This window comes from Trichomycterus rosablanca, chromosome 7, assembly GCF_030014385.1.
Source record: "Trichomycterus rosablanca isolate fTriRos1 chromosome 7, fTriRos1.hap1, whole genome shotgun sequence".
NCBI classification, from domain to species: Eukaryota; Metazoa; Chordata; class Actinopteri; order Siluriformes; family Trichomycteridae; genus Trichomycterus; species Trichomycterus rosablanca.
In genome coordinates, this window is record NC_085994.1 from 19,504,343 (window position 1) to 19,531,914 (window position 27,572).

General features: G+C 40.6%; 1 protein-coding gene across 1 annotated transcript in view; it reads right to left on the reverse strand.

The window, feature by feature from the left end:
* The window catches only part of LOC134317758 (fibrinogen C domain-containing protein 1-like), a 179,927-nt gene extending 156,179 nt beyond the window's left edge, over positions 1-23,748 (reverse strand). The window contains exon 1 of the mRNA XM_062998481.1: positions 23,667-23,748. Within this exon, the coding sequence (XP_062854551.1) occupies positions 23,667-23,714 (48 nt within the window). The 5' untranslated portion in view covers positions 23,715-23,748. The remainder of the gene's footprint in view (positions 1-23,666) is intronic.
* Between the last annotated feature and the right edge of the window lie 3,824 nt (positions 23,749-27,572).

The following is a 27,572-nucleotide window of genomic DNA, read 5'->3' on the forward strand; positions in this document are numbered from 1 at the left end:
ATCACTTACAAGCTTTGAGTGCTTTTCCACAGAGAAAATGAATCTAAGATTGTATGACAGGTAAATCGGTACCTTAGCAGCACCTGCTGTTCTGTAAATTGCAGTCATTTGAAGCTGGGTCAAACTGCAAGTTTTTCTCATTGCATTTTAAACAGTCCTGCTCAGTATGACTTGGGTACATGCAATATATAATAATTGCTATTGTTACTGCACAGTGGATGATTAAGGATGATTAAACATGACATGATAATACACAGATGAATGACCTCTTGCTTTCTGGAATGTTTGATGTACAAAGAAACAATACATTTAATTGTTGTATGAATAAAATCAGCAGTGTTCTGTAATATTGTGGGAGTGTTTTGCTGCATCAAGACCTGCATCAAGACTCACTCACTCACTTTCTTAACCACTTGTCCAATTAGGGTCATGGGGGGTGGGGTGGTGGTGCCGGAGCCTATCCCAGCTTTTCAGTGAGTGCAAGGTACACAGTAAAAACCCTGGACAGGGCGCCAGACACACACACACACACACACACACACACCCACACACCCATTCACCTATAGTGCAATTCAGTGTCTCCAATTAACCTGACTGCATGTGGGAGGAAACCCACACAGACACGGGAAGAAACTCCGCATTGAAAGGACCTGAACCTCCCCGCCTGGGGATCAAACCCAGGACCTTCTTGCTGTGAGGCAACAGTGCTACCCACGGAGCCGCTGTACCGCCACTGTCTCACAGCAAGAAGGTCCTCACAGTAAGAAGGTTCAAATCCCAGGTGGAGCGGTTTGCATGTTCTTCCCGTGTGTGTTTGGGTTTCCTCCGGGAGCTCTGGTTTCCTCCCACAGTCCAAAGACATGCAAGTGAGGTGAATTGAAGATACAAAATGAATAATGAATCTTGTGTAGACAGTAATTACCTGTTCTGTCCTGAATGTAACCAAAGTGTGTAAAACACAATGCTAAAATACTAACAGAAAGAAAGAAAGAAAAAAGAAAGAAAAAAAGAAAAAAAGAAAGGAAAAAGAAGAAAGAAAAAAAAGAAAAAAGAAAAGAATAGAAAAAGAAAGAAAAAAAAGAATAAAAAGAAAAAAAAACAAGAAAGAAAGACAGAAAAGAAAGAAAGAAAGAAAGAAAGAAAGAAAGAAAGAAAGAAAGAAAGAAAGAAAGAAAGAAAGAAAGAAAGAAAGAAAGAAAGAAAAGAAAGAAAAAAGAAAAAAAAAAAGAAAACCCCTCTATTGCTGCTGATTGAGTTGGTCATCTTCTAGACCTTTATCAGTGGTCACAGGATGCTGCCCACGGGGCACTGTTGGCTGGAAATTCTTTTGGTTGGTGGACTATTCTCAGTCCAGCAGTGACAGTGACGTGTTTAAAAACTACATCAGCGCTGCTGTGTCTTATCTACTCATACCAGCACAACACACACTAACACACCACCACCATGTCAGTGTCACTGCAGTGCTGAGAATGATCCACCACCTAAATAATACCTACTCTGTAGTGGTCCTGGGAGAGTCCTGACCATTGAAGAACAGCATGAAAGGGGGCTAACAAAGCATGCAGAGAAACAGATGGACTACAGTCAGTAATTGTAGAACAACAAAGTGCTTCTATATGGTAAGTGGAGCTGATAAAATTGACAATGTGTGTAAAAACAACGAGGTGGTTTTAATGTTATGGCTGATCGATGTTCTGTTTTCTGTGAACTAAAGCTAAAGTGTAATGCAATGGGATCTAATGATCCAAAATACAAATTTGTAAAAGAAAAAAAAAAGAGAAATAAAGTTTTGAAGTGTTCTCATCAAAGACTTCATTTAAACTCAATTGAAAATTTGTGTTGATCCCTAAATAAAGCAGTTCATATCCTAAAGTCTAGAACTGTTTATAATTTCAAGTGATTCTTTAAAGACTGGGCTAAAATTCCTCAATAGTTAAAAAAAAATATATATTGTCAAATAAAGCAAACTTTAAAGCTGTACCTTAGTTTACACAGAAATGATGATAGATTTCCAGTACTTGGATTAAACTAGAGCACGCCATACAGAGACACTTCCTGCGGCCTCAATAAGGCGGCCGGTTCGCTTGTTTTCGAATCCCAGGGGGAGGGTGCACTGCACCACAGCCCTCATACACAGTTTTACCTAATTTTCTCAGCACAACAATACCAAGGGAGCACAGCAAAGTGTTTAAACTCTGCGACTGAGAAGAGATAAATGGTCGGTAAAGTAACGCTTCGAAGGAAAAGCAAATGGAAAAATTTTATCACTGGAGACATCACAGCCAGTGCCGTGAGTTATCGGGGTCATCCATTCTATTCACACACCAACTGCACTCACATTAGAGGCTTCGCAGCGACAAGGAAATGCAAACACCTACACACAGCACATCCACGCTGAGGAAACCACTTTGCTGCCTGGAATAATAGAGGCATTCATTCATTGTCTGTTTTATCCTCGAATTTATCCTGGTCAGGGTCGCAATGGATCTGGTTTATTGACACCCCGAACAGGTCGGCAGTCCATCACTGGGCAGACACTCACACCTAGGGCAATTTTTAATACCTCCAATTGGCCTGACTCCATGTCTTCAGACTTGTGGGAGGAAACTAGAGCCACTGCACTATTGTGCCGCCCCTAAGGTGTTATTCACATGATATGCAGCAAAATGGAGTGAAGTACTAATACATAATCAGTTACTACTTGTAATGTGTAGATGTGTTCTAGCTAAGGAATCTCTGTTAACTGTGGAAACTTCCACTATTCTACAAGGACACCAAAGAAAGTATACACTGATCAGCCATAACATTAAAACCACCTCCTTGTTTCTACACTCACTGTCCATTTTATCAGCTCCACTTTCCATATATTTGTTGTTCTACAATTACTGACCGTAGTCCATATGTTTCTCTGCATGCTTTGTTATCCCCCCTTTGATGATGTTCTTCAATGGTCAGAACCCCCACAGGACCACTACAGAGTAGGTATTATTTAGGTGGTGGATCATCAGCACTACAGTGACACTGACATGGTGGTGGTGTGTTAGTGTGTATTGTGGTAGTATGAGTGGATCAGACACAGCAGCGCTGCTGGAGTTATTAAACAGCTCACTGTCACTGTTGGACTGAAAATAGTTCACCAACCAAAAGTATATCCAGGGAACAGTGCCCCGTGGGCAGCAGCCTGTGACCACTCATGAAGATGACCAACTCAAACAGCAGCAATAGATGAGCAATTGTCTCTGACTTTACATCTACAAGGTGGACCAAATAGGTAGAAGTGTCTAATAGAGTGGACAGTAAGTGGACACGGTATTTATAAACTCCAGCAGCGCTGCTGTGTCTGATCCACTCATACCAGCACAACACACACTAACACACCACCACCATGTCAGTGTCACTGCAGGGCTGAGAATGATCCACCACCTAAATAATACATTTACATTTTCATTTACATTTTCAGCATTTAGCAGACGCTTTTATCCAAAGCGACTTACACAATGAGCGGAACACGATGAGCAATTGAGGGTTAAGGGCCTTGCTCAGGGACCCAACAGTGGCAACTTGGTGGTGGCGGGGCTTGAACCGGCAACCTTCTGTTTACTAGTCCAGGACCTTAACCACTGAGCTATCACTGGCCCTAATACCTGCTCTGTAGTAGTCCTGGGAGAGTCCTGACCACTGAAGAACAGCATAAAAGGGGGGTAAAAAAGCATGCAGAGAAACAGATTGACTGTGGACAGTGATTGTAGAAACAAGGAGGTGGTCATAATGTTATGGCTGATCAGTGTATAAGGGTGTTTATTTTTTCCTGTGTTATCGCATTCACAGAGCCTCTGTGTGAGACTTTGTCGGTGTGATCCTTCTCTGAGGTATTTCATCAAGGGTTTTCTCACCACAGGGTTTTTTTGGACTGCCTGTGCCATTGTTTTCTATAGAGTGTGGCCGTGCCGTTCAGCTTGCCGCTGCGTTTCCCTGAGCGGCGCACACATTTGCCGCATTGTCTCGCAATTTGAGCTTGCCGCTGACCTTTACAAAACGCCTCCAATGAGACAAACTTTTTCATATGTCATGGTAAAATATACTCAGGCAGTAGAACCGTGGAGGAGAAGCTGATTCCTACTATTTCTCTGTACCCCAAACTGTTTAACACAGCTTTAAAAGTGTACCATGATACAGTGAGGAAAAATACATCTAAACTCTCCAATTTGTTCCCCAATTTTCTCCCCTAATCCAGTCGTATCAAATTACGCTGGTTGCATTACGCTTCACCTCTACCAGGGAGCTTTGCAACTGACACACACACCCTCCAACACATGTGCAGTACCAACTTTACATCAGTAACATCCTTTCAGCTGCACGAGGCGAGTTCATATGTGGATCAGCTTTGTGCATGGAGAGCCACACCCTGATCAACATTATTCTCCAACTCTCCGCAGGTGCCATCAATCAGCCAGCAGAGGTCATAATTGCACCAGTTATGAGGAACCCTGGTGTATTGAATATGATGTATTTGAAATCCCAGCTCTGGTGCGCTAGCGTATTTTACCGCTGCGCCACCTGAGCGGCCAATGGTTTTCAAATTTGATGGTAATCTACAGTGAATGCATTTTGAGGACGTTTTACCACACCGTTCAAGCCGTTCAAACGCTGAGCATTGAGCAAAGCACAAAATGCTTCTCACTTGAATGCTAACAAAATCATTTGCGATTAATTTAATAGGGTGGCATGGTGGCATAGTGGGTAGCGCTGTCGCCTAACAGCAAGAAGGGTCTAGGTTCATTTCAACTTCTACAGAATGAATTGAAATGCTGGTTGTGAGTGTACTACTACAGTCTAATCTTACTAAAGCATTTGAGGCTGAATAGACAAAATTCCTTCAGTCCTGTTCCAAAAACATTGGTTGGGAGGGAACTGTTCCAACTGTTCCCAAAGTTTTGGAAGAGATATTTAGATTTGGGTTGCGACCCACCCAAGGGTCAATAATAATAATTAAACTAATTTTAACAGGCGCATGAACATGAAAAAACTTGTACATGAACGCCTCTTGAGGAGGCTTTACATTACATCTTGTAAACCAGCAGTCCCCAACCTTTTTTGCACCATGGACCGGTTTCATATAAGACATAATTTCTCAGATTGGCAGGGGCGGGATGATTTAAAACAAAATTTATATGACAACCATAATAAAAAACACAAAGTGCATAACACTACTACTTACCAGTTATGGAAAATCAATGGGAACCCTGAGACACTCCCACGTAGGGGTGATAGGAGACAATAACACCTGAAGTGTGTTCCTTATGTCAAGTCTACTCCCTAATTTTGTTTTGGTTGCCGTCACTGCAGAAAATCGGCCCGATTATAGTAAATGACCCATAGACCGGTACCGGCCCATGGCCCAGTGGTTGGGAACCACTGTTGTAAACCATAGTGGGAACAGATTGCTACCAATTTTATTAATGAAGTATATTTCATTTTGATGTATCATTTGTGTTGCCTGGGACTCATCATGGACAAATTGTTAAAAATGCTGATTTAGGTCATATACAGCGATCAGGCATAACATTATGACCACCTTCATAATATTGTGTTGACCCCCCTTTTGCTGCCAAAACAGCCCTGACCCGTCGAGGCATGGAGTCTGACACCTTTCTATCAGAACCAGCATTAACTTCTTCAGCAATCTGAGCAACAGTGGCAGTCTGTTGGATCGGACCACACGAGCCAGCCTTCGCTCCCCACGTGCATCAATGAGCCTTGGCCACCCATGACCTTGTCGCCGGTTTACCACTGTTCCTTCCTTGGACCACTTTTGATAGATACTGACCACTGCAGATCGGGAACACCCCACAAGAGCTGCAGTTTTGGAGATAATCTGACCCAGTCATCTAGCCAGCACAATTTGGCCCTTGTCAAACTGGCTCAAATCCTTACGCTTGTTCATTTTTCCTGCTTCTAACACATCAACTTTGAGGATAAAATGTTCACTTGCTGCCTAATATATCCCACCCACTAACAGGTGCCGTGATGAACTGACTTCCTGGTCATAATGTTATGCCTAGTCGGTGTATTAACAAACACATGGCCATATTCTACAACTGGGTTCTGGCCACAACTAATTTTACAGTAAAAATCGATCAGATGTATTTATAAAACTGCTGTGTCATAAAACCAATATCACATCCAGCACTGAGTTTTTATACTTAATGCCCTGTCAAAGCTCAAATGTTGAACAGCACAAAGCACACTCGAGACGCACCATGGTGAATCATTTAGTAATGTACCATCCGGTAACATGAATATGTGTGTTTTGGAGCACGACGCACCTGCTAATGCAAGAACAGAGTTCATTACAGCTTTAAAAAATGCAGACACATATCGCTTTGTCCAATCCAGATTGTTCATGGTCCCAGATGACAGCAACCAAAATCCTTTCGGAGTATAAAATAGGCTTTGTTTGTACTCAGCATATTCTACTGCATTATTATCTCAGCTTTTCCCCACCTTCCTCTCCTGTTTGTTTTTCTTCAAAACCCTTAAACCTTGACTACAAGACTCTGCAGAGGTCACAGCCATTTGCACCTCCTCCGGTTTTTATCACCAGGGAGACAACCTTCAGTGCTACTCAGCTACCGCTAATGCTTCCAGGCCTTTGAAACTTAACTCAAATCTCCCATGACACACGAGACGATCGGTCTGAAATGGAAACACTGACCAAAAATGATAGGGTCACATAACCACATCTGACAGTAAAGGGCATGTCATGACTGAAGGAAGCTTCAGATTTGGACAGTTTAGTGGGAAGAAAAAATGAAAAGATGACATCTAAGTCTCTGATGTTCCAAATGGGGTGAAAGTATTTAACCTCTGTTAACACTTGTGATCAAAATTAGCATTTTGAGGCCAGTTTTAACTGCAATTTTCCAGTAGCGTGCAGCTATGTTACTAAGTAGGGCTGGCTCGATACCACTTTTTTATGTCCGATACCGATACTGCAAATTGAGTATCTGCTGACACCGATACCAATCCGATACCGTCATTTCTCCTCTTAAAAAACTAAGCAGTAATAATACGTCTCAATGCACCATGGTTAAACTAGCTATCTAAATAACAATGCTCAGACTGTGAAACAAATATTCTACAGGAATAAATACAGAATCTACAACATCACACTTACGCAAAACTGTTTTTATTTTAACTTTTACACACAGAACATTTAGCAGCATTTTTGACTTGTTTAACAAAAGTGTGTACAATTGGAAGATGTGGATGTCAATCAAACGCGATGGACCAATTAGAATTGACGCAGAGTTGAGATTTTCTGTTAAAGTTCTGTCACGTTTTTAGATTATTAAAACCCAAAGCGTGCTTATTATCTGGATTTTGAAGAGGAAAATGGAAAATGGTGTAGTTTGTTTTATTTCATAGCACTTATGGATTAATCGTTGAGGATGTGAGAGATCTCCAAGCCGAGACAAGGTTCTTTATCTCAGGTGAGCGATTTATCATTTATAAAGTGATTTTTATTGTGTTTAAACAGTGTTTTTAGATGTGGCAGTAGTAGATAATTTTGTAAAATGCTAAAGGTTTAAGTAGATCAGTGTGTTTTAATTTCTGAATGGCTGTTGCGGTTGAGTTGTAGATCAGTGGCACATGTTAATGATGTCATCAAGTGTGAGCAATAAACGGCACTGTGTTGGAACCTATCTTTGTGTGTTATTTGTTTTACACACAAACAATGGCCTTATTTACATTAAGTGTTATTTACATTAAGCAACAGTATCATATCGGATTATACATTTTTTTTATTCCGATATCCGATCCAGTGATTTGGGCCAATATCGGAACAATACCGAGTATCGGATTGGTGCCAGTCCTAGTTACAAGTAACAGTTCCAGGCTTCTGTTGTATTCGCTTATATTTACTGTAATACATTTTAATATTACAGGAGCAGAATTCAACCACAAAAAGCACCAAAGTTTATTCCTAGTGGCACAGAGGTGCAGTTGGTAGATAGAGTAGGTTATACAGAGCAAAATGTGCCCTTTATATATGTCCTTAACACATGCAGGAGGTGTATTGGCTATTCTAACTTGGCCTGACTTATGCGTGCAAAAGAATAAAGACATTTGTACAGATCTTTACAGAAGTCTGTCAGAAGCTTTATTTTAAGTGCACTCTATGGTCATTTGAAGACTTTGAACACAATAAGCTTATAATAAGTACAACCCCAAATCAGTTAGAACAGTATGGAAAATGCAAATAAAATAAAAACACAGTGTTCCTTACATTTACTTTGACTTTTATTTGATTGCAGACAGTTTGAATCCAAGATATTTCATGTTTTATCTGCTCAACTTCATTTCATTTATTAATAAACATCCATTCCTGCATTTCAGGCCTGCAACACATTCCAAAAAAAGTTGGGACGAGGGGCAATTTAGGGCTAGTAATGAGGTGATTCCAAACAGGTGATGTCAACAGGTGATTGTAATCATGGTTTGGTACAAAAGCAGCATCCATGAAAGAGTCTTTTATAAGCAAAGATTATCAAAGGATCTCCAGTTTGTCAACAAATGCGTGAGAAAATGATTGAAATGTTTAAAAACAATGTACCTCAAAGAAAGATTTGATGGGATTTGCATATTTCTCCCTCTACAGTGCATAATATCATTAAACGATTCAAGGAATCGGGAGGAATTTCGGTGCGTAAAGGCCAAGGGTGCAAGCTTAAGCTGAATGCCCGTGATCTTCGATCCCTCAGACGGCACTGCATCAAGAACCGTCACTCAACAATAGCTGATATAACCACATGGGCAAGGGATTACTTTGGCAAACCTTTGTCAAGCACTACAGTACAGAGTTACATGCACAAATGCCACTTAACACTGTACTGTGCAAAAAAGAAGCCTTATGTTAACCATGTCCAGAAGCGGTGTCGACTTCTCTGGGCTCGGAGGCATCTAGGATGGACCATCACACAGTGGAAACTTGTATTGTGGTCAGATGAATCAACATTTCAGGTCTTTTTTTTTGGAAAAAAAAAAGGATGCCGTGTGCTCTGGACCAAAGACGAAAAAGGACCATCCAGACTGTTATCAGCAACAAGTCCAAAAGCCAGGGTCTGTCATGGTATGGGGCGGTGTCAGTGCCCTTGGCAAAGAGCACATCTTACACATCTTAAGATGTGTTTGCAGGAAGAATGGGGCAAAAAAAAACCTGAAACACTAAGTGTGGTGAAAAGGAATGGCAACATTACAAAGTGGTAAATGCTTTACTGTCCCAACTTTTTTTGGAATGTGTTGCAGGCTGAAATGCAGGAATGGAGGTATATTAATAAATGAAATGAAGTTAACCCGACAAAACATGAAATATCTCAGGTTCATCCTGTCTGCAATCAAATAAAAGTCAAAGTAAATGTAAGAAACTCTGTGTTTTTATATTATTTGCATTTTCCATACTGTCCCAACTTTTTCAGATTTGGGGTTGTATATGAGACCAGCCTTTATTGTCATTATTTACATACAGTATACAGATGTGTGGTACATCATAGATATTTTTTCACAAATCCTAGCTTGTTAAGAAACTCGGATTAAAGGAAGGTTTAGCCATCATACAGCAGCCCCCAAAACAAGCCATGCCTAAGGGTCAAACAGAGGAACTCTGGATATAAACCTTTAATGTTTCAGTTAACAGTCCAGAGCCCTAGCCACTTTAGCCATCCCGTATCTTAATAGCTGACTAATGCATACATATTATTGCAGCCTGGCAGACCAAAAACAATAAACCACTGCTCTGTGTAGCAATTGCAATACCTCACATTTGTCTAGATGAGGAAATGGTCTGGGGTAGTCGTAATCTGCTATCATCGACTGAGGAATGCCAGGAGATGAGCTCAGGTATCAGGAAATAAACAAGTTGCATCACTGCCAGCAAAACAGCCAGTATGAGATTCTCACGCTTATTTTAGTGTTTCTGTTTTTGTTACTCTATGAGGCTGATCCTGGTCTGTTTGAAATACAAGGTCACAGCTCTTCAGTCATTCATCATCAGTATAATTTATTCATCATCTCATTGACACTCATTTAAAGGGTGATGTTTATCCTGACGTTTTTATCCTGATGTTTTGTTTTTGTTTTCTAAGTTCGCTCTTCTTTTGCTCTCCTGTACTGAAAGTTGGGTCTAGGACAAGGGTATCTTGGGAATTTAATAATGCTAATCAAAGATCAGGACTACTGCTTGTCACTGGCTGATACACATCCAGAGATGTTCTTGAACTTGTGCCTACGAAAACTCTAGGCACTGGATTAGGTTAGCAGTTCAGGTTAGAAAGCTGAGATAGCTGCATAGCCCAAGACAGAGCCATGGCTAAAACTGTCAGACAGCCTAACACTTCTACTGGCACCAACCTTCGGATAGAAGGCCCAGAGTAGGATGTCCCAGAAGAGGATCTACAAGGCCAAGAGTTGCTGCAGTATTGCCTGGTGTTCTGGTGGGCACCACTGCCGCACCCCCTACTTAAGAGGCACTTCATGATTTCAACATTCAAGTGCAGCCTGGTGTTGCAGAAAGTAACTATTTGTTTTGTTGTCAAAGGAAACCCGTCATTTCACCCGTGGCGTTAGCACTGCCCAGTGTCCTAAAAGAGTAGGCTTCTGCTGTGACACCACCTTGATCTTAATGCTATAGAAACAGGTGACTTGACACCGGAGATTTTAGCACCACATGGTGTCCTGGAAACAACCAGTCACCCCTTGCTGAAGAGCCATCTGATGCTATAAAATGCCACAAACTGCAAGTTGGTTCAGATGGCCCTACCTCTGTATCTTGAACAGCTAGTTGAAGGCACTCTTTGGTAAAAGTATTTGCCCCTCTAGCTAACAGATAAAGAATGCCAAATGTCAAACAAACCTAGTCCAGACATAGCCCACTATCACAACTTTGTCTCTTCTTTATTTCTGGTCAGAACAATGAACATGTGGAGGATGTAATACATGATACACTGCCAGGTCTGTATTGGGCTTTTGTATCAAAGCATCAGCTAAATGCTGTAAATGTAAAAGCATCTGACACAGCAAAAATAATTAACCCTTGTGTGGTGTTTGGGTCTGTGGGACCCGTTTTCAATGTTTACTAAAAGAAAAATGATGCTTTTTATTATTATTTTAACCTCAGATTCTTTGCCTTTGGCTCATTTTGTGTGAAGAACATATAAAATAACAAATTTTTAATGAGTTCACACTGTACACCCCCCCTACACATTATATTACACATGTGGTGTTCAGGTCTACTGGACCCGCAGGTATAAAAGTGTGTCCCTTTACTCTGTCCTACTACAACATGTCCTGCTGTGAGTGTGTGTCTCTGTGTGAGAGAGAGAGACAGACAGACAGAGTGCCAGACAGAGAGAAACAGAAAGAGACACAAATAGAGAGAAAGACAGACAGACAGACAGACAGAAACAATGAGGCAGGCAGAGAGACAGAGAGAGAAACAGACAGAGACAGACAGACAGATTAATAAAAAACAGACAGACAGGCAGAGACAGACAGAGAGAAAAACAGACATACAGAGAGACATACTGATACAGACAGACAAAGACACAGACAAAGAGACAGACAGACGCAGCATACATGCATCAAATGAATGTATGTAGCACACACACACACAGTAAAGCTGACCCTCATATGTTGTATAGGCTGGCATGAATAGACTGTGTTCAATGGGACTGATGTGTAGACTGATGTGTAGACTGATATAGATACTGTATCTCTTCAGGCTGCTGTTTCTTAGACTGACAAATGTTTTACATTTCTTAAGGTTGTTTCATTTCGATTTGTTCAAAGTAAACACGTTTTTCCAGCCATATTTTAATAGTGATTTTTCCTATTTTATATTTTATCACAACAAACGGATGGCACTGTTATTTATAAATTTGATCCAACTTAGGTAAATAGTAAATGTTAACCAAATATGCTGTATTTATTGCTTGTAAACATCTTAAAGTAAACCTCTGGTATTTTGTATGTTAAATAAGTTATGGATGTATTGGTTTAAAAACACAGTAATTCGGTGGGTCCACCAGACCCACAAACATTGGCTGAGTAACAAAACTATGAACACCACACAAGGATTAAATAAATAAAAAAGAAAACGCAGCAGACATTGGCAGCAGAAAACATGACAATCAGTGAATACATTAAAATTTAACTTAACTAGCTAGACTACACGTTACTACACGAACAGTGTAGCTCAGCTACTTAAACCATTGGTGAACCAGCATAAATGTACATATTGTGTTGGTTATTTAGCTAACCACAGATTTAAACATTGAAATTGGCCACTCTTGGCATTCAGGTGGCGCAGAGGGATATTCCGCTAGCACACCAGAGCCGAGATTCCTGAACGCCTTGGTTCGGAACTCGGCTCTGCCACCGGTTGGCTGGGCGCCATCTACCGGGCATAATTGGCGGTGCCTGCAGCAGATATTAATTGGCCACCATATCTGTAGGGTGGGGGCCAGACTATGTGTGGGTGGGTGGGTGTTCATACGCTGTGTAAGGACCCTGATTGGCGGAAGACACGACTGTGCAGGATGCATGGGTGAGAAGAGCAGGGCTGTACATGTGTCGGAAGAGGCGTGTACAGCGACGTGCTCTCCTCGGATGCAATCGGGTATCCCTCAGCAGCGGAAGACAAAAATTCAGTGCGCTAAATCAAGAGGAAAATGGGGAGAAAATGCATTCAAAAAAAAAAACATCAAAATTGGCCACTCTTGGCACCCGGCTGGGCACCATCTAGCGGAAATAATTGGCAGTGCCTGCAGCAGACACGTCTCTGCTAGGGCGGGATGACCGGACTATGTGTGTGGGGTCTTCAAACGCTGTGTAAGGACTCTGACTGGCAGATAGAGAGGCGCCTGTGCAGAGTGCATAGGTGAAAAAAGGGCTTCTGTTAAAAGCTGCGCACGGAAAATGTGATGAAACCCATTGTAACATTATTATTATTCATTACTAAAATTAGCACTGCACCCTCTTGAGAGCAAAAAAAGTGTGAAAGCCTCAAAGGAGTACCGGATGGGGTGGGGGTGAGTCACTAAGCACCTCTGTTGTTTAAGTAACAGCCAGTTAGAGTGTGAACGAGTCTAATCAAAAGCAAGACGTTGAACGCTTAGAGCGTGTACGATTGTGTAAAATATTTTCCAATCACATTAAATTAGGTGCTCTTTTAGCCAACAAACATGACTGTTGAAAATTAAGTGTCTGCTCAGTGATGGAGTCATTTCTGTAAAGTAAAAACAATGTATTTAAATATGACGTATCGCTTTTTAAATTATACTTTTTATTTTAAGTTTAGACTGTGAAGTAATCACAGTAATCAGGCTTTATAACAGAGAGTTTACTAGGACATCGTCTCTGGGTGGACATTCAAAGTATTTGCGTGGGCAACAACAAAAATTTTGCTTTTCCTAAGCATGGGTCGTACACAAGTGTGAAGTTTAACTTTGAGAAAAGTGGAAAAGGGACATAAAAACAGCATCCATTTAGCCGCTCAGGTGGCGCAGTGGTAAAAATACACAAATACAGCGTATCGAATCTCAGCTCTGCCATCCGGCTGGACTGAGCGCCCACAATTGGCCTGTTGTTCATATAGGGGTGGGGTACTAAGCCGGATAGGGACTCCTCGTAACTGATGCACTACGACCTCTGCTGGCTGATTGATGGTGCCTGCACAGAGGCGGGGAAAGAGTGCGGTTCAGGGTGTGTCTCTCCGTACACAAGGCTGCATAGTCACCTTCTGATATATTTATCCCAGCGTTGAACCAACATTTTAATGCCATCACCAAAAAATGTTTTTGGTTGAGCGTGTAGCCACTGATGCACCGATGCTTTCACACCATCATCACATGAAAATCTTCTTCCCCTTAAAGCTTATTTGAGCAGTCCAAAAAGGTGGAAATCGGATTCGCATATATGCTCTCGCCTAGTGTTGGTGACAAAATGCATGCTGCTGCCCACGTGTCGGAGGGGGCAGATGATACCTCTAAGTAAACAATTCTTAACTCAGCGTGGCCAATGCCCACTTGTAGAAATGCCCTGTCTGCCCTGTACAAGAGGTAAAATGAATAACTGTGCACTGAAGCTAAACATTAAACTGTTAACCTTGAGAAAGGATGCAAAACAATACAACTATGCATTAAATCACTTCCAAAAAAGTTAAAATAACAGTCTAAGAATACACCTACACAAGATGTGGGAAGAAAACTAAAGCAGAGGCAAAGACCAAAGCCAAGGTTTGAAGCCAGATCCCCAAAACACTACCTGCTCTGCCACTGTGATGCCCTTAATTTAAGTCACACTTCATCAGATCGAAAGCTGCCTGCATCAGCAAGAAATCAACTTTTTTTAAACGTTCTGTTTTGTTTTTCTAATGCACAACTTTCAAATTCCAGTAGAAACAGGTGGGTGAAAATGCTCTTCTGGCATGAAGTGAGCCAAAAAACCTGATAATTTAATTGACAAACCTTAATGATTTATTCATTTGAATGACAAACTGAAACCACCTGCCACTGCCCATCCTGTATAGTGCAGAACAGATTGTAAGAAATACACCAACCAGGCATAACATTATGACCACTGGGAAGAAGTCAAGCTGGTGGAGGCAGTGTGATGCTTTGGGCAATGTTCTGCTGGGAAACCTTGGGTGCTGCCATTCATGTGGATGTTACTTTGACACGTACCACCTACCTAAGCATTGTTGCAGACCATGTACACTCTTTCATGGAAGCGGTATTCCCTGATGGCTGTGGCCTCTTTCAGCAGGATAATGCGCCCTGCCACAAAGCAAAAATGGTTCCGGAAATGGTTTGAGGAGCACAACAACGGGTTTGAGGTGTTGACATGGCCTCCAAATTCCCCAGATCTCAATCCAATCGAGCATCTGTGGGATGTGCTGGACAAACAAGTCCAGTCCATGGAGGCCCCACCTCTCAACTTACAGGAGTTAAAGGATCTGCTGCTAACATCTTGGTGCCAGATAACACAACACACCTTCAGGGGTCTAGTGGAGTCCATGCCTCGATGGGTCAGGGCTGTTTTGGTAGCAAAAACATATTGGACCAACACAATATTAGGAAGATGGTCAAGTTATGCCTGATCTGTGTAAAACAAAAAAATTCTCTTATGATGTGTCATTTACTTGAAGATAGACATGTACGGAAGCTTTTAGTCTCTTTCTCATCATTTCTCTATTCATATACACTTTACGAGGGTTCTTCAAAAAGTTTCCACACTTTTTTAAACTCTATTTATTAAGAATTTCAAAAACAAATGTGTCATACCATTTCCCAGTGTCATACCAACTTTTTAATGCCATCAGCAAAAAATGTTTTTGGTTGAGCGTGTAGCCACTGATGCACCACTGCTTTCACATCATCATCACATGAAAATCTCCTTCCCCTTAAAGCTTCTTTGAGCGGTCCAAAAAGGTGGAAATCGGATGGCGCTAAATCCGGACTATAAGCTCTCTCAGTCTCTCAGACACGACCAATTACTACAATTACTACTCCTCCCGCCCTCACAATTTCCAACGAAAATATAAAAGTGTGGAAACGTTTTGAAGATCCCTTGTATTTTGTTGCTCCTATCCTCTCCCATTCAAAACATAGCTAGTAAACTTAGTGCTATAATTGAGTGTTTGTGATGGCTAGAGAGGTCAAAACCTTGGTGAATCAGTAGAAATATACTATGTGATCAAAAGAATTAGAAAACGTCACCTAAAAAAGTGGGTTTAGGTGTTTTATCCACACATTTAACTAACAGGTGTATAAATCAATTATATGTCTCCAACTTTATTGGCAACAGTTTTGAAGAGTCCAATTTGGTGTTCCAGTATGACTGTGCCCCTGTGCACAAAGCAATGTACTCTGATCAGCCATAACATTAAAACCATCTCCTTTTTTCTACACTCACTGTCCATTTACCGTATAGAAGCACTTTGTAGTTCTACAATTACTGACTGTAGTCCATCTGTTTCTCTGCATACTTTTTTTGCCTGTTCTTCAATGGTCAGGACCACCACAGGGCAGGTATTATTTAGGTGGTGGATGATTCTCAGAACAACAGTGACACTGACATGGTGGTGGTGTGTTAGTGTGTGTTGTGCTGGTATGACTGGATCAGACACAGTAGCGCTTCTGGAGTTTTTAAATACGGTGTCCACTCACTGTCCACTCTATTAGACACTCCTACTTAGTAGACATTCCACCTTGTAGATGTAAAGTCAGAGACGATCGCTCATCTATTGCTGCTGTTTGAGTTTGTCATCTTCTAGACCTTCATCAGTGGTCACAGGACGCTACCCACGGGGTGCTGTTGGCTGGGTATTTTTGGTTGGTGAACTATTCTTAGTCCAGCAGTGACATTGAGGTGTTTAAAAACTCCATCAGCTATGCTGTGTCTATGTGTCTCATAGCAGCATAACACACACTAACACACCACCACCATGTCAGTGTCACTGCAGTGCTGAGAATGATCCTCCACCCAAATAATACCTGCTCTGTAGTGGATCTGTGGGGGCCCTAACCATTTAAGAACAGAGTGAAAGGGGGCTTACAAAGCAAAGTGCTTCTATATGGTAAGTGGAGCTGATAAAATGGACAGTGAGTTTACAAACAAGGCTGATCTGTATATGGTGTATATAACAAGTTTTGTGGGAAGTCCTCACCTTAACACTACTGAACAACCATAAGATGAATTGGAGCGTTTATTAAGAGTCTTCTTGACTAAAAGCTCTGTTACTAAATGGGTATACCATCTTACAGGCACACTCCAAACCTTTGTGGTAAGCCATCCCAAAAGGTCCATTTATTGTTGCAAAAAGGAGGCAACAACGTACTATTGCTCATGGTTTATGCTCATGGTTTTGGAATGGAAATTCTAATACAATACAATACTGTTTACCCTAATTTACTGCTACAGACCCAAAAGTCTGGGAGCTGCTTCATTCCATTACACCCAAATGTAAAATCATGACGCTAAAAGAAAATGACAGAACTACAGAACACATCCATCAAACATTGAGCTGCTCTCTTTTACTGCACCAAACCAGGTGAGCTTTATTTGTCCCTCGAAAGTCCCGATCTCTCTTCTGGGAGAGGACTCTAAAAATAAATGGCATGCAGCCATAGTGGCAGATACCTGTATATTCACACTGATTAATTAGCAACCTCTGAAGAAATGCACGCTATGTACAACAAGAGCCAGAGGTGGGACGAGCTGGTGCAAAGCACTGCAACAACAGAATATGAAAGGTGGTACATGGGTAAATCAGTTGCAGCAATTCTAAAAATGCTTTGACAAAAAGTAAGCAAAAACTAATTACACATGACAGATAGCAAATTAGTTCAAATGGCATCTCAGTATCATCAATCACATTGACCTGTTGCAGTCCTTATTCCATCCCTAATGCCAGCTAGACGAATTGTGAGTTCGAAGAGTGATAAAAGTTGCACCCAGATCCCTACAACTGTGAATCTGTAGACAGTAAATTGCCATTAAGAGACAAGTAAGCATCAGCAGTATAAAACTCCTCCCATGTCAAATAAATACTGGTGCACTTTGTAGTTAAACAATCAATAAATATTGCCATTAGCAAGTTGTCAACCATTTCTTCATTAACCCCCCCACCCTTGTCCATAAATGGAAAAGACCCTCCTTACGACCAGCACTCATTGAAGTGCTGAAGTAGGAATGTCAAGTGTCTGATTTTCCACACCACCAGTGGTTTTAGCTTTTATTACTGCAGAAGCTTTTATTACTTTGGCTTTATTTTATTGCATATAGTATAATCCCAATATATGCTTTGTCTGGCCTGGTCAACTTTATTTAATTTGTTAATACACATCCATTGCTTTAGATTTAGTAATTCATCTAAGTAATTCATTTAAGTAAAAATTTATGAGGTGAATTTACTCATGATTTAGATTTACATTTACAGCATCTAGCAGACGCTTTTATCCAAAGCGACTTACAGTTGTGACAGTATACAGTCTAAGCAACTGAGGGTTAAGGGCCCAACAGTGGCAACCTGGCAGTGGTGGGGCTTGAACCGGCAACCTTCAGATTACTAGTCCAATACCTTAACCTCTAGGCTACAACTTTACAAAAGCAGTATCAACGAAAGGTTGAGTCTTTGAGGAAAAAAAACATGGGCAGAGGATCTCCAGTTTGCCACCAAGTGCATGAGAAAATAATGCACGTTTCTCAAAAAGGTTGAAACAAGACAATGCAAAACCACATGCTGCACACTTTACAAAGCCACGGTTGTGAAAGAAGAGGGTACAGGTACCAGACTGGCCTGCCTGCAGTACTAACCTAACAGAGAGTGGAAAATTTTGAAATAAAAAAATGTGACAATGACAACCCAAATTGTTGCCTAACAGAGAGTGAAAAATTTTGAAATAAAAAAATGTGACAATGACAACCCAAATTGTTGCACACCTTAAGACGTGTTTACAGGCCACTCAGGTGGCGCAGCAGTAAACACACGCTGAACACCAGAGCTGGGATCTCGAATACATCGTATCGAGCGTCAGCTCTGCCTGCCGCGTGAACAATGACTGGCCGGCCTGTTGTTCAGATAGGGGTGGGATATTAAAGCTGGATAGGGACTCTCTCATAACTAATGCAATTACGACCTCTGCTGGCTGATTGATGGGCCTGCACAGAGACAGGAAAAGGTCAGGGTGTGTCTCTCTGTACACAGTGCTGATCTGCATTGCACTTGTCAAAGTATAGGGAGTAGAATGGCAACAAAATGCTGCCCATGTGTCAGAGGGGGCGTGGGTTAGCTCCGTTCTCCTCAATCAGAGTGGGGATCGGCATTGGTGGAGAGGAAGCATGATGCAATCGGGGCAACTGGATGCGCCAAAAGGGAGAAAAAGGGAAGAAAATGCATAAACAAAAAAAAAAAAAAAAGATGTGTTTACAGGAAGAATGGGCTAAAATGACATCGGAAACACGTCATTGCTGGGTATCCTCTGTGCCAAAATATGTTGTAAGTGTTGTGAGAAGAATATACAATCTGGTAAATGCTATACTGTCCCAACAGCTAAAATGCAGGAATAAATGTCAACAAATGAAATGCAGTTGATCCAACAAAACATGAAATATCTTGGGTTTAAACTGTCTGCTATTAATTAAAAGTAGTTTAGTGGTTTATGGTTTCTAAGTCGGCAACCCTTACATATTTCAAAATGTTCTTATATCATGGCAATGCTTTTTTGTAAAAACCTAAAGGTGCATCTATGTAACAAGCTCAGCTGCCAGATGCAGGCCTGAGGGTTGTTCATGGGAGGTTCAAAGTATTCTTTGTTCCTAATTAAACGTTACTCTATATGCCCAGAGACAATGCTTTATAAGCATGCCTTGGGCTCAGCTCAGGCCCAAGTTTTTTGTTTGCTTGTATTCTTTGCTAGTCCTGTTTCTTGGACTAAGTAGCTGGCAGAGTTGCACCCAAGCACTGTTCTTGAGTTTGTACCTTGCATTTTGTTCATTTCTTGAGTTGTTTTACTCTGATTATTTTGTTCATTTGTTCAGCTTTGGTTTATGTGGTTCTTCAGTTACAGTTTTGTTCTGCCCTGGTTAAGCCTCATGAAATGTATTCATTTCCTAAAATAATAGGTGCAGGGTTACACCTGTCTCCTCTGTCATGAGATGCTCTCCAGCCTGTGACAGTTTAACTATCTGAGATGGAAACTAAGCGTACTAATTGCTGCAGCTTGGAAAGTGGAATTTTTCCCCAATCTTAAGTGACAATGATTTTTTTCAAAGCACTCCTGAGCCCATGTAGCTAAATTAATCACAGTACCCTGAAGGTTTCTCATTAATTCCTTTCTGAGGGCCCAAGAGACATCTAAAAGTAATTTCCCATATACAGATTGAGATTTCTCCTGATTCCATGAATCTTTTCACAATATTATGTACAATAAATGATGAAAAGCCTAAACTGATTGACAGTTGTCTCACAAAGTGGTGAGTCACAATATCTCTTTGCTTGATAAGTAGATCCTCCTTTATTACCCAATCAGGATACCCTTTTCTGAATGTACAACTGTTATTGTGAAATGTTTCAAAACAGTGTAATCTTCTATTCTATTCAACTTTTTACTCCTATGTTGCCCTGTGCCAATGTGTATGTTGAGTGTATTGCAGGCATCAAGATTTCGGTTATAATTGCAAAGTACAGTATTATTTTAAATATCAGGTACAGTGGTACCTTGTAACTCAATGTCCCCCAAACTCAAAATCTTTGAAACTCAATGCCCTTTGCAGAGAAACTCAATGTTTTCCTTAAACTCAACGTGTGTGCGACTGCTGCTTTGTTCAGCGCTTGGCTTGAGCAGTGCAGTAAAACGTCATCAAAGTGTGAATATGAGATGAATCTGCATTCGTGTGGAATAACCGTCAAATTCACTCTGTGAGTGTCCACATGTATCTGTGTTCAGCTGTGTTTCTCCTGTTTCACTTTTAAACTTGTGTTACAGTTTGGGGTTCTGAGAAATTGTGAGAATCAGCTTTTCCGAGAAAGTCTAAAATACTTATCTTTAAAAAATAATGTAACTTAATGTATTAAAAGAACGACAAAAACACTAAACCTGTCTTAATTATTACTGCTTATAAGTTTCCTCCACTAATTAAAAAGCACAAGGAAACAATAAAGAAGTAAAGGTAAAGAGCAGGTTTTATTGTATTTCTTATGAATTTTTAACTGTTTTTAAATTATATTTCATTGTTTTTATATTATAAAATATATTGTGTTATTTTCAGTGTATAAGGGTCAAAAACACCCCATTATTTTACATTAGTATGAAATATATGCAGTTCCACGAGACCATGGAACACATTAACAGGTTTCCTATACATCCTTATGGGAAAAAATACCTTAAAACTCAACGCCTTTTAAACTTAACGCCACTCCCAAAACCAATTGACATTGAGTTTCAAGGTACCACTGTACTATGTACACTCGTCAGTTAAATAAATCAATTAAACAAATCACAGATTCTTGTTTTATTGCATTTTACACAAAAGTCCCAAATTCTTTAGAAATGGAGTATGTATTAATGCTAACCTCACCTTATCTGAGACAAACAAGGCCTGCAGTTCCTTTAATATGGGATCTTGTGGGACTTTCTGGATGTCACTGATAAAGGAGTTTTAAAAATAGGTTTTTACTGTTTTAAAAAATAAGACACACTGTAATTCAATGAAGTTTCATTGAAGTCAATGAAGTAACGATTTGCAGACTAATGTACTTCAATTAATTTCTCTTAAATGTGTGTTGAATGTAGAAAGAGTTTAGCTGCTTTACATTGTTGGAAAAGTGTAAAGTAACGTTGGCTATAATCAAGTCTTGGTGTCTTTAAGTAAAACTGAACCCAACTACAAATAAAATTTGATTAACTGATTTAAGTACCAAGTTGCCAATTACTTTTTTTATTTTTTTTTTTTTTTTTTACAAATGATGAGTGCTTGTTTCTTTAACAAATGAAATGTAATTTGTGTTTACTTACGTCTTAATCATATTTTTTTTCTATTTACAGCAGTTCACAGTAGGCACTGAAAATGAAAACATCCTACACAGTTCACCATGTGTTATCGATTTAAATATCGATATAAGTAACCAAAATAGTATTCACATTGCAAATAGCACTGTTGTAAATAGTACTGAAATAGTACGTTCTATTTAGACTGCACTAGTATGAATAAATCAAGTATGCGTAGTGTCATGACTTGTGAATCGGCAATAATTGGTGTAAGATACAGAGCTAATAATTAGTAATAATTCTTGAAGTGTAAACACAGCCTTATACAAGGGAAACAACTGCTTGATTTTTTACCACTTCAAAAGCATTCCTTACACCACTCAGTCAGTCATTCCACACTTCCTTTTCTGAGGGAACATGTGAGTGATTGAATTGAAATTTATTCCCTGAGAAACAGGAAACAAGGAGAACAAAACTTCTTTGTACAACCATTATTGCTAGAAATTGTATTGTCCATCTTGATAATGAATAATTATTTATAGTGGACAAATTACTAGCTGGGATGCCTACAGCAAATAAGCTTACCCCTTAAAGTCAAGGGGTCTCATTGGACCACTGAGGCCATTCTACTCTTAGCATTATGTGACAGTTTTTTCTTGTCCTTGACAAACACCCAATGTTCCACCTACTTTTAATTGGTGCAGTCAAACCTGTGCTACATACCCTATAAGGATATAGATAACTCAAAAGCTGAGGGTGGCACGGTGGCTCAGTGGGTAGCACTGTCACCTCACAGCAAGAAGGTCCTGGGTTCCATCCCCAGGTGGGGCGGTGCGGGTCCTTTCTGTGTGGACTTTGCATGTTCTCCCCGTGTCTGCGTGGGTTTCCTCCCACGGTCCAAAGACATGCAAGTGAGGTACAAAATTGTCCATGACTGTGTTCAATATAACCTTGTGAACTGATTAATCTTGTGTAATGAGTAATTACAGTTTCTGTCATGAATGTAACCAAGTGTGAAAAACATGACGTTAAAATCCTAATAAACAAACAAATAAATCAAAAGCTATAATCAAGCATAATTTATTTAAGAACTTAAAAGAAAACCCACAATAGATCTATAAAAGAACTCATGATATACAAGTCTAAAGTGTTATGTTTTGACTTTGACTGTATCATGAACTAATATACATACCACAGTGATCATATACTACTGCAATACAATTATGTCAGTATTATTTTTTACTAATAACCATACACCATATACCATATATACCACATATAACCACAACCAAACCATTTGGTATTCTGGTAAAACTACTACAGACGTGCTTATTTTCAGTCTCACTCACGTCACTTGGAAAACATCTGAAACACATTGTTTGATTTAAATAGATTTGGTTGCATTTTAGTGTTTAAATAGTACAGATGGGGCAGCTTTGTGGCTCAGTGGGTAGCACTGCAGCCTCACAGCAAGAGGGTCCTGGGTTCGATCCCCAGATGGGGCGGTCCGGGTCCATTTTGTACGGACTTTGCATGTTCTCCCCATGTCTGCGTGGGTTTCCGGACATGGGGAGAACATGCAAAACTCCACACAGAAAGGACCTGGACTGCCCCACCTGGGGATCGAACCCAGGACCTTCTAGTATTCTCGTAAAACTACAATGCTTAATTTCAGTCTCACACACATTGTTTGATTTAAATAGATTTGGTGCATTTTAGTGTTGGGGCAGCTTTGTGGCTCAGTGGGTGGCACTGCCGCCTCACAGCATAAAGGTCCTGGGTTCGATCCCTAGGTGGGGCGGTCCGGGTCCTTTCTGTGTGGACTTTGCATGTTCTCCCTGTGTCTGCGTGGGTGTCGTCCGGGTGCTCCTGTTTTCTCCCACAGTCCAAAGACATGCAAGTGAGGTGAATTGGAGATACAGATTGTCCATGACTGTGTTTGATATTAAACTTGTGAACTGATTAATCTTGTGTAAGGAGTAATACATCTCCTGTCATGAGTGTAACCAAAGTGTGTAAAACATGACGTTAAAATCCTAATAAATAAATGAATAGTACAGATGCAGCAGTGCTGAGTTAATAATCAGTAAATTTACAGTCCAGTTTGTGTGCACCTACCTGCACCTTGTTCTGCTGTCCATCTTCCAGCTCCGCCACACTGTTCATCTTTCTACTTCAGCTCGATTATTCTCCACAAAACTCTTCACGGACGAGATTCACCCTCATACACAGTGAACACATGAGTCCACCGCATGAACAGGAGCAGGATTTTCTACAGAAGAGCTGAACTAGTTCAGGTACATGAACACAAACGCTGAGCTTCTGAATCTGCTGCAGATCTCACTGCACATCACCTCAATCCTCAATCACTAACTCACTCGTTCATTTATTCTGCAAAGCGAACTCACTGATGAAAATCTGTTCTCCAATTAAGGAAGAAAATGTCCTGAATGTAATAAATAACACAGATGTATATTAAATCCCTGGATGGGTGAAAGGATGAGAGTTTGTGGATCAGGTGAAGCGAGTGATGGAGAAGCGCTTCTCATACAAATCCCGTACAAACTTGCTGTGTGAGCTTTATCAGAAATTAATGCAGCATGAAGGTTAGACAGGAGAAACAACTGACGTTTCCAAAATAAGATAGAATTCCACAGCGTTGTTGCAGTTGTTTTATTCCTGGAATGTCCATTAGTGAGTATGTGATCAGTGAAGAAACTCACATGCTCCTCTTTTTGTCTGTTGTCTTCTGAAGCACCGCTCTACAAACGCACCGCAGCAGCAGCACCACTCGAGAACAGGGTTGCCAGATTGGAGAGGATGAATATCCCGTACGTTCATTACACACTGCCCAGATGAATGAACAGTATTTCCTCTTTATTGACAGAACATTTTATTTGGCCTTCTCCCGTTTCTCCAGTATCATCCCACCTCTCAAAATCGTCCAGCTACTCTAAATTCCCTTTAGGTGTAGGTTAATAAATAAACGCAGGTGTGCCTGACACCTTGTGATGAGAAGGTACTCTGTCTAGGGTGTATTCTATTTATATTGCAGCATTTAGCAGATGCCTTTATCCAAAGCTACTTATGATTGTGACTGAATACAATTTGAGCAATTGGAGTAAATTAGAGTAAATTAAACGCTGTTTACAAGATGTTCATTAAATGTGTTTATTAATAATTTAAGAGGTTGTAATAAAGTTGTAATAACCGTTTAATTGATGGCTATTATGGACAAAACAGCACATCTGGTTGGCTTCATTTGTTTCATTTGTTGTGTTTAGCTTGCATTTTATACTTTGCGCTCATCCAAAAAATGGGGTTTGAGTTGTTTTTTGTTTGTTTATTTATGTATTTGCTTAGATTTTTAATGAAATAACTTAATGTAAATGTTTTAGGATGAAGGGTACCTATACATACACCGATCAGCCATAGTCCATCTATTTCTCGACGTACCTTCTAAGCCTGCTTTCACCACGTTCTTCAATTGTCGGGACCCCTACAGAGCAGGTATTATTTAGGTGGTGGATCATTCTCAGCACTGCAGTGACAATGACATGGTGGTGGTGTGTTAGTGTGTGTTGTGCTGGTATGAGTGGATCAGACACAGCAGCGCTGCTGGAGTTTTTAAATACCGTGTCCACTCACTGTCCACTCTATTAGACACTCCTACCTAGTTGGTCCACCTTGTAGACGTTAAGTCTGAGACGATCGCTCATCTATTGCTGGATATTTTTGGTTGGTGAACTATTCTCAGTCCAGCAGTGACGAGGTGTTTAAACAATGAGGTGTTTAAAAACTCCATCAGCGCTGCTGTGTCTGATCCACTCATGCCAGCACAACACACACTAACACACCACCACCATGTCAGTGTCACTGCAGTGCTGAGAATGATCCACCACCCAAATAATACCTACTCTGTAGGGGTCCTGGGAGAGTCCTGACCATTGAAGAACAGCATGAAAGGGGGATAACAAAGCATGCAGAGAAACAGATGGACTACAGTCAATAATTGTAGAACTACAAAGTGCTTCTATATGGTAAGTGGAGCTGATAAAATGGACAGTGAGTGTAGAAACAAGGAGGTGGTTTTAATGTTATGTCTGATCAGTGTATAGTGGGAGGGCAAACATGACCTGAATCTAAAGGTTGCTAGTCCTTTTATTTAGCTTCACTTTTCATAATTAAATGCTAAACCTTTTGAATCTTTTAACATTTCACCTAACCACACCTGACCTTTATTTATAGGTTAAATTATCATAGCAACAATGCACTGCACTTTCCATTTATGAACTCTGTTTACATAATAAATCAACCAACATTGACTGACTGACCTATTCACTAACCAATCACTGCTCAGTTTGCTTGATTTAGTAGAGATTAGAGGATTCAGTGCAGCTGACATGTACTGCATGCTGAATCTTTACAAGACATACCTATATTTTTATGATCATAGTGGAAGTGCATAAAATTAAAATGCATTAAATTTTGTATGGAATAAAAACATGTTTTACATTTACTTTTACATGATATTTTGATTGTACAAATATACACCGATCAGCCATAACATCAAAACCACCTCCTTGTTTCTACACTCACTGTCCATTTTATCAGCTCCACTTACCATATAGAAGCACTTTGTAGTTCTACAATTACTGACTGTAGTCCATCTGTTTCTCTGCATGCTTTGTGAGCCCTCTTTCATGCTGTGCTTCAATGGTCAGGACTCTCCCAGGACCACTACAGAGTAGGCATTATTTGGGTGGTAGATCATTCTCAGCACTGCAGTGACACTGACATTGTGCTGGTATGAGTGGATAAGACACAGCAATGCTGATGGAGTTTTTAAGCACCTCACTGTCCCTGCTGGACTGAGAATAGTTCACCAACCAAAAACAACCAGACAACAGCACCCTGTGGGCAGTGTGTTGTGACCACTAATGAAGGTCTAGAAGATGACCAACTCAAACAGCAGCAGTAGATGATCGATCATCTCTGACCTCTACAAGGTGGACCAACTAGGTACGAGTGTCTAATAGAGTGGACAGTGAGTGGACACAGTATTTAAAAACTCCAGCAGTGCTGCTGTGTCTGATCCACTCGTACCAGCACAACACACACGAACACACCACCACCATGTCAGTGTCACTGCAGTGATGAAAATCATCCACCACCTAAATAATACCTGCTCTGTGGTGGTCCTGTGGGGGTCCTGATCATTAAAGGACATGAAAGGGGGCTAACAAAGCATGCAGGGAAACTGATGGACTATAGTCAGTAATCGTAGAACCACAAAGTGCTCCTATATGGTAAGTGGAGCTGATAAAATGGACAGTGAGTGTAGAAACAAGGAGGTGGTTTTAATGTTATGGCTGATCGGTGTATGGTTGGCTGGTTGGCATAACCTTAATGCATAACTCTAATTTATAAGTAAAAATATAAAAATCTCAGTTATTTGCAAGCTCATAGGCAAAAATAAGCAAAACATTATTATACTAGGTTCAGGGGCGCTCAGGTGATGCGATGATCTATTATGCAAGCCCATCACAGCTGAGAATTTCAGCAGTTATTGGCCATCAAGGTATCACAAACATGATCGGCTATCTGGGGGCAGCAAACCCCTGCAATGGACTAGTGCCCAGTCTAGGGTATTCCTGCCTTTAGCCAAATTTGTTCTATTTATATAAAGTTAATTATCCAAGTCGCAAATGTCATATGACTCATTGTGCTAAAAACATAGTTTGGCACCATGTGAAGAAGCAAACATAGAACATGGTTCGGAACCCGGCGTTGCTGGGTGCCATCTAGCGGGTATAATTGGCAGTGCCTGCAGCAGACACGGTTCTGCTAGGGCGGGATGACCGGACTATGTGGGTGGGGTCTTCAAACGCTGTGTAAGGACCCTGATTGGCATATAGAGAGGTGCCTGTGCAGAGTGCATAAGTGAAAAAGGGTTCCACAAAGGGCTGCAAGCGGGTCAGAGGAGGCATGAGCAGCAATATACCCACCTCGACTGCAATCAGG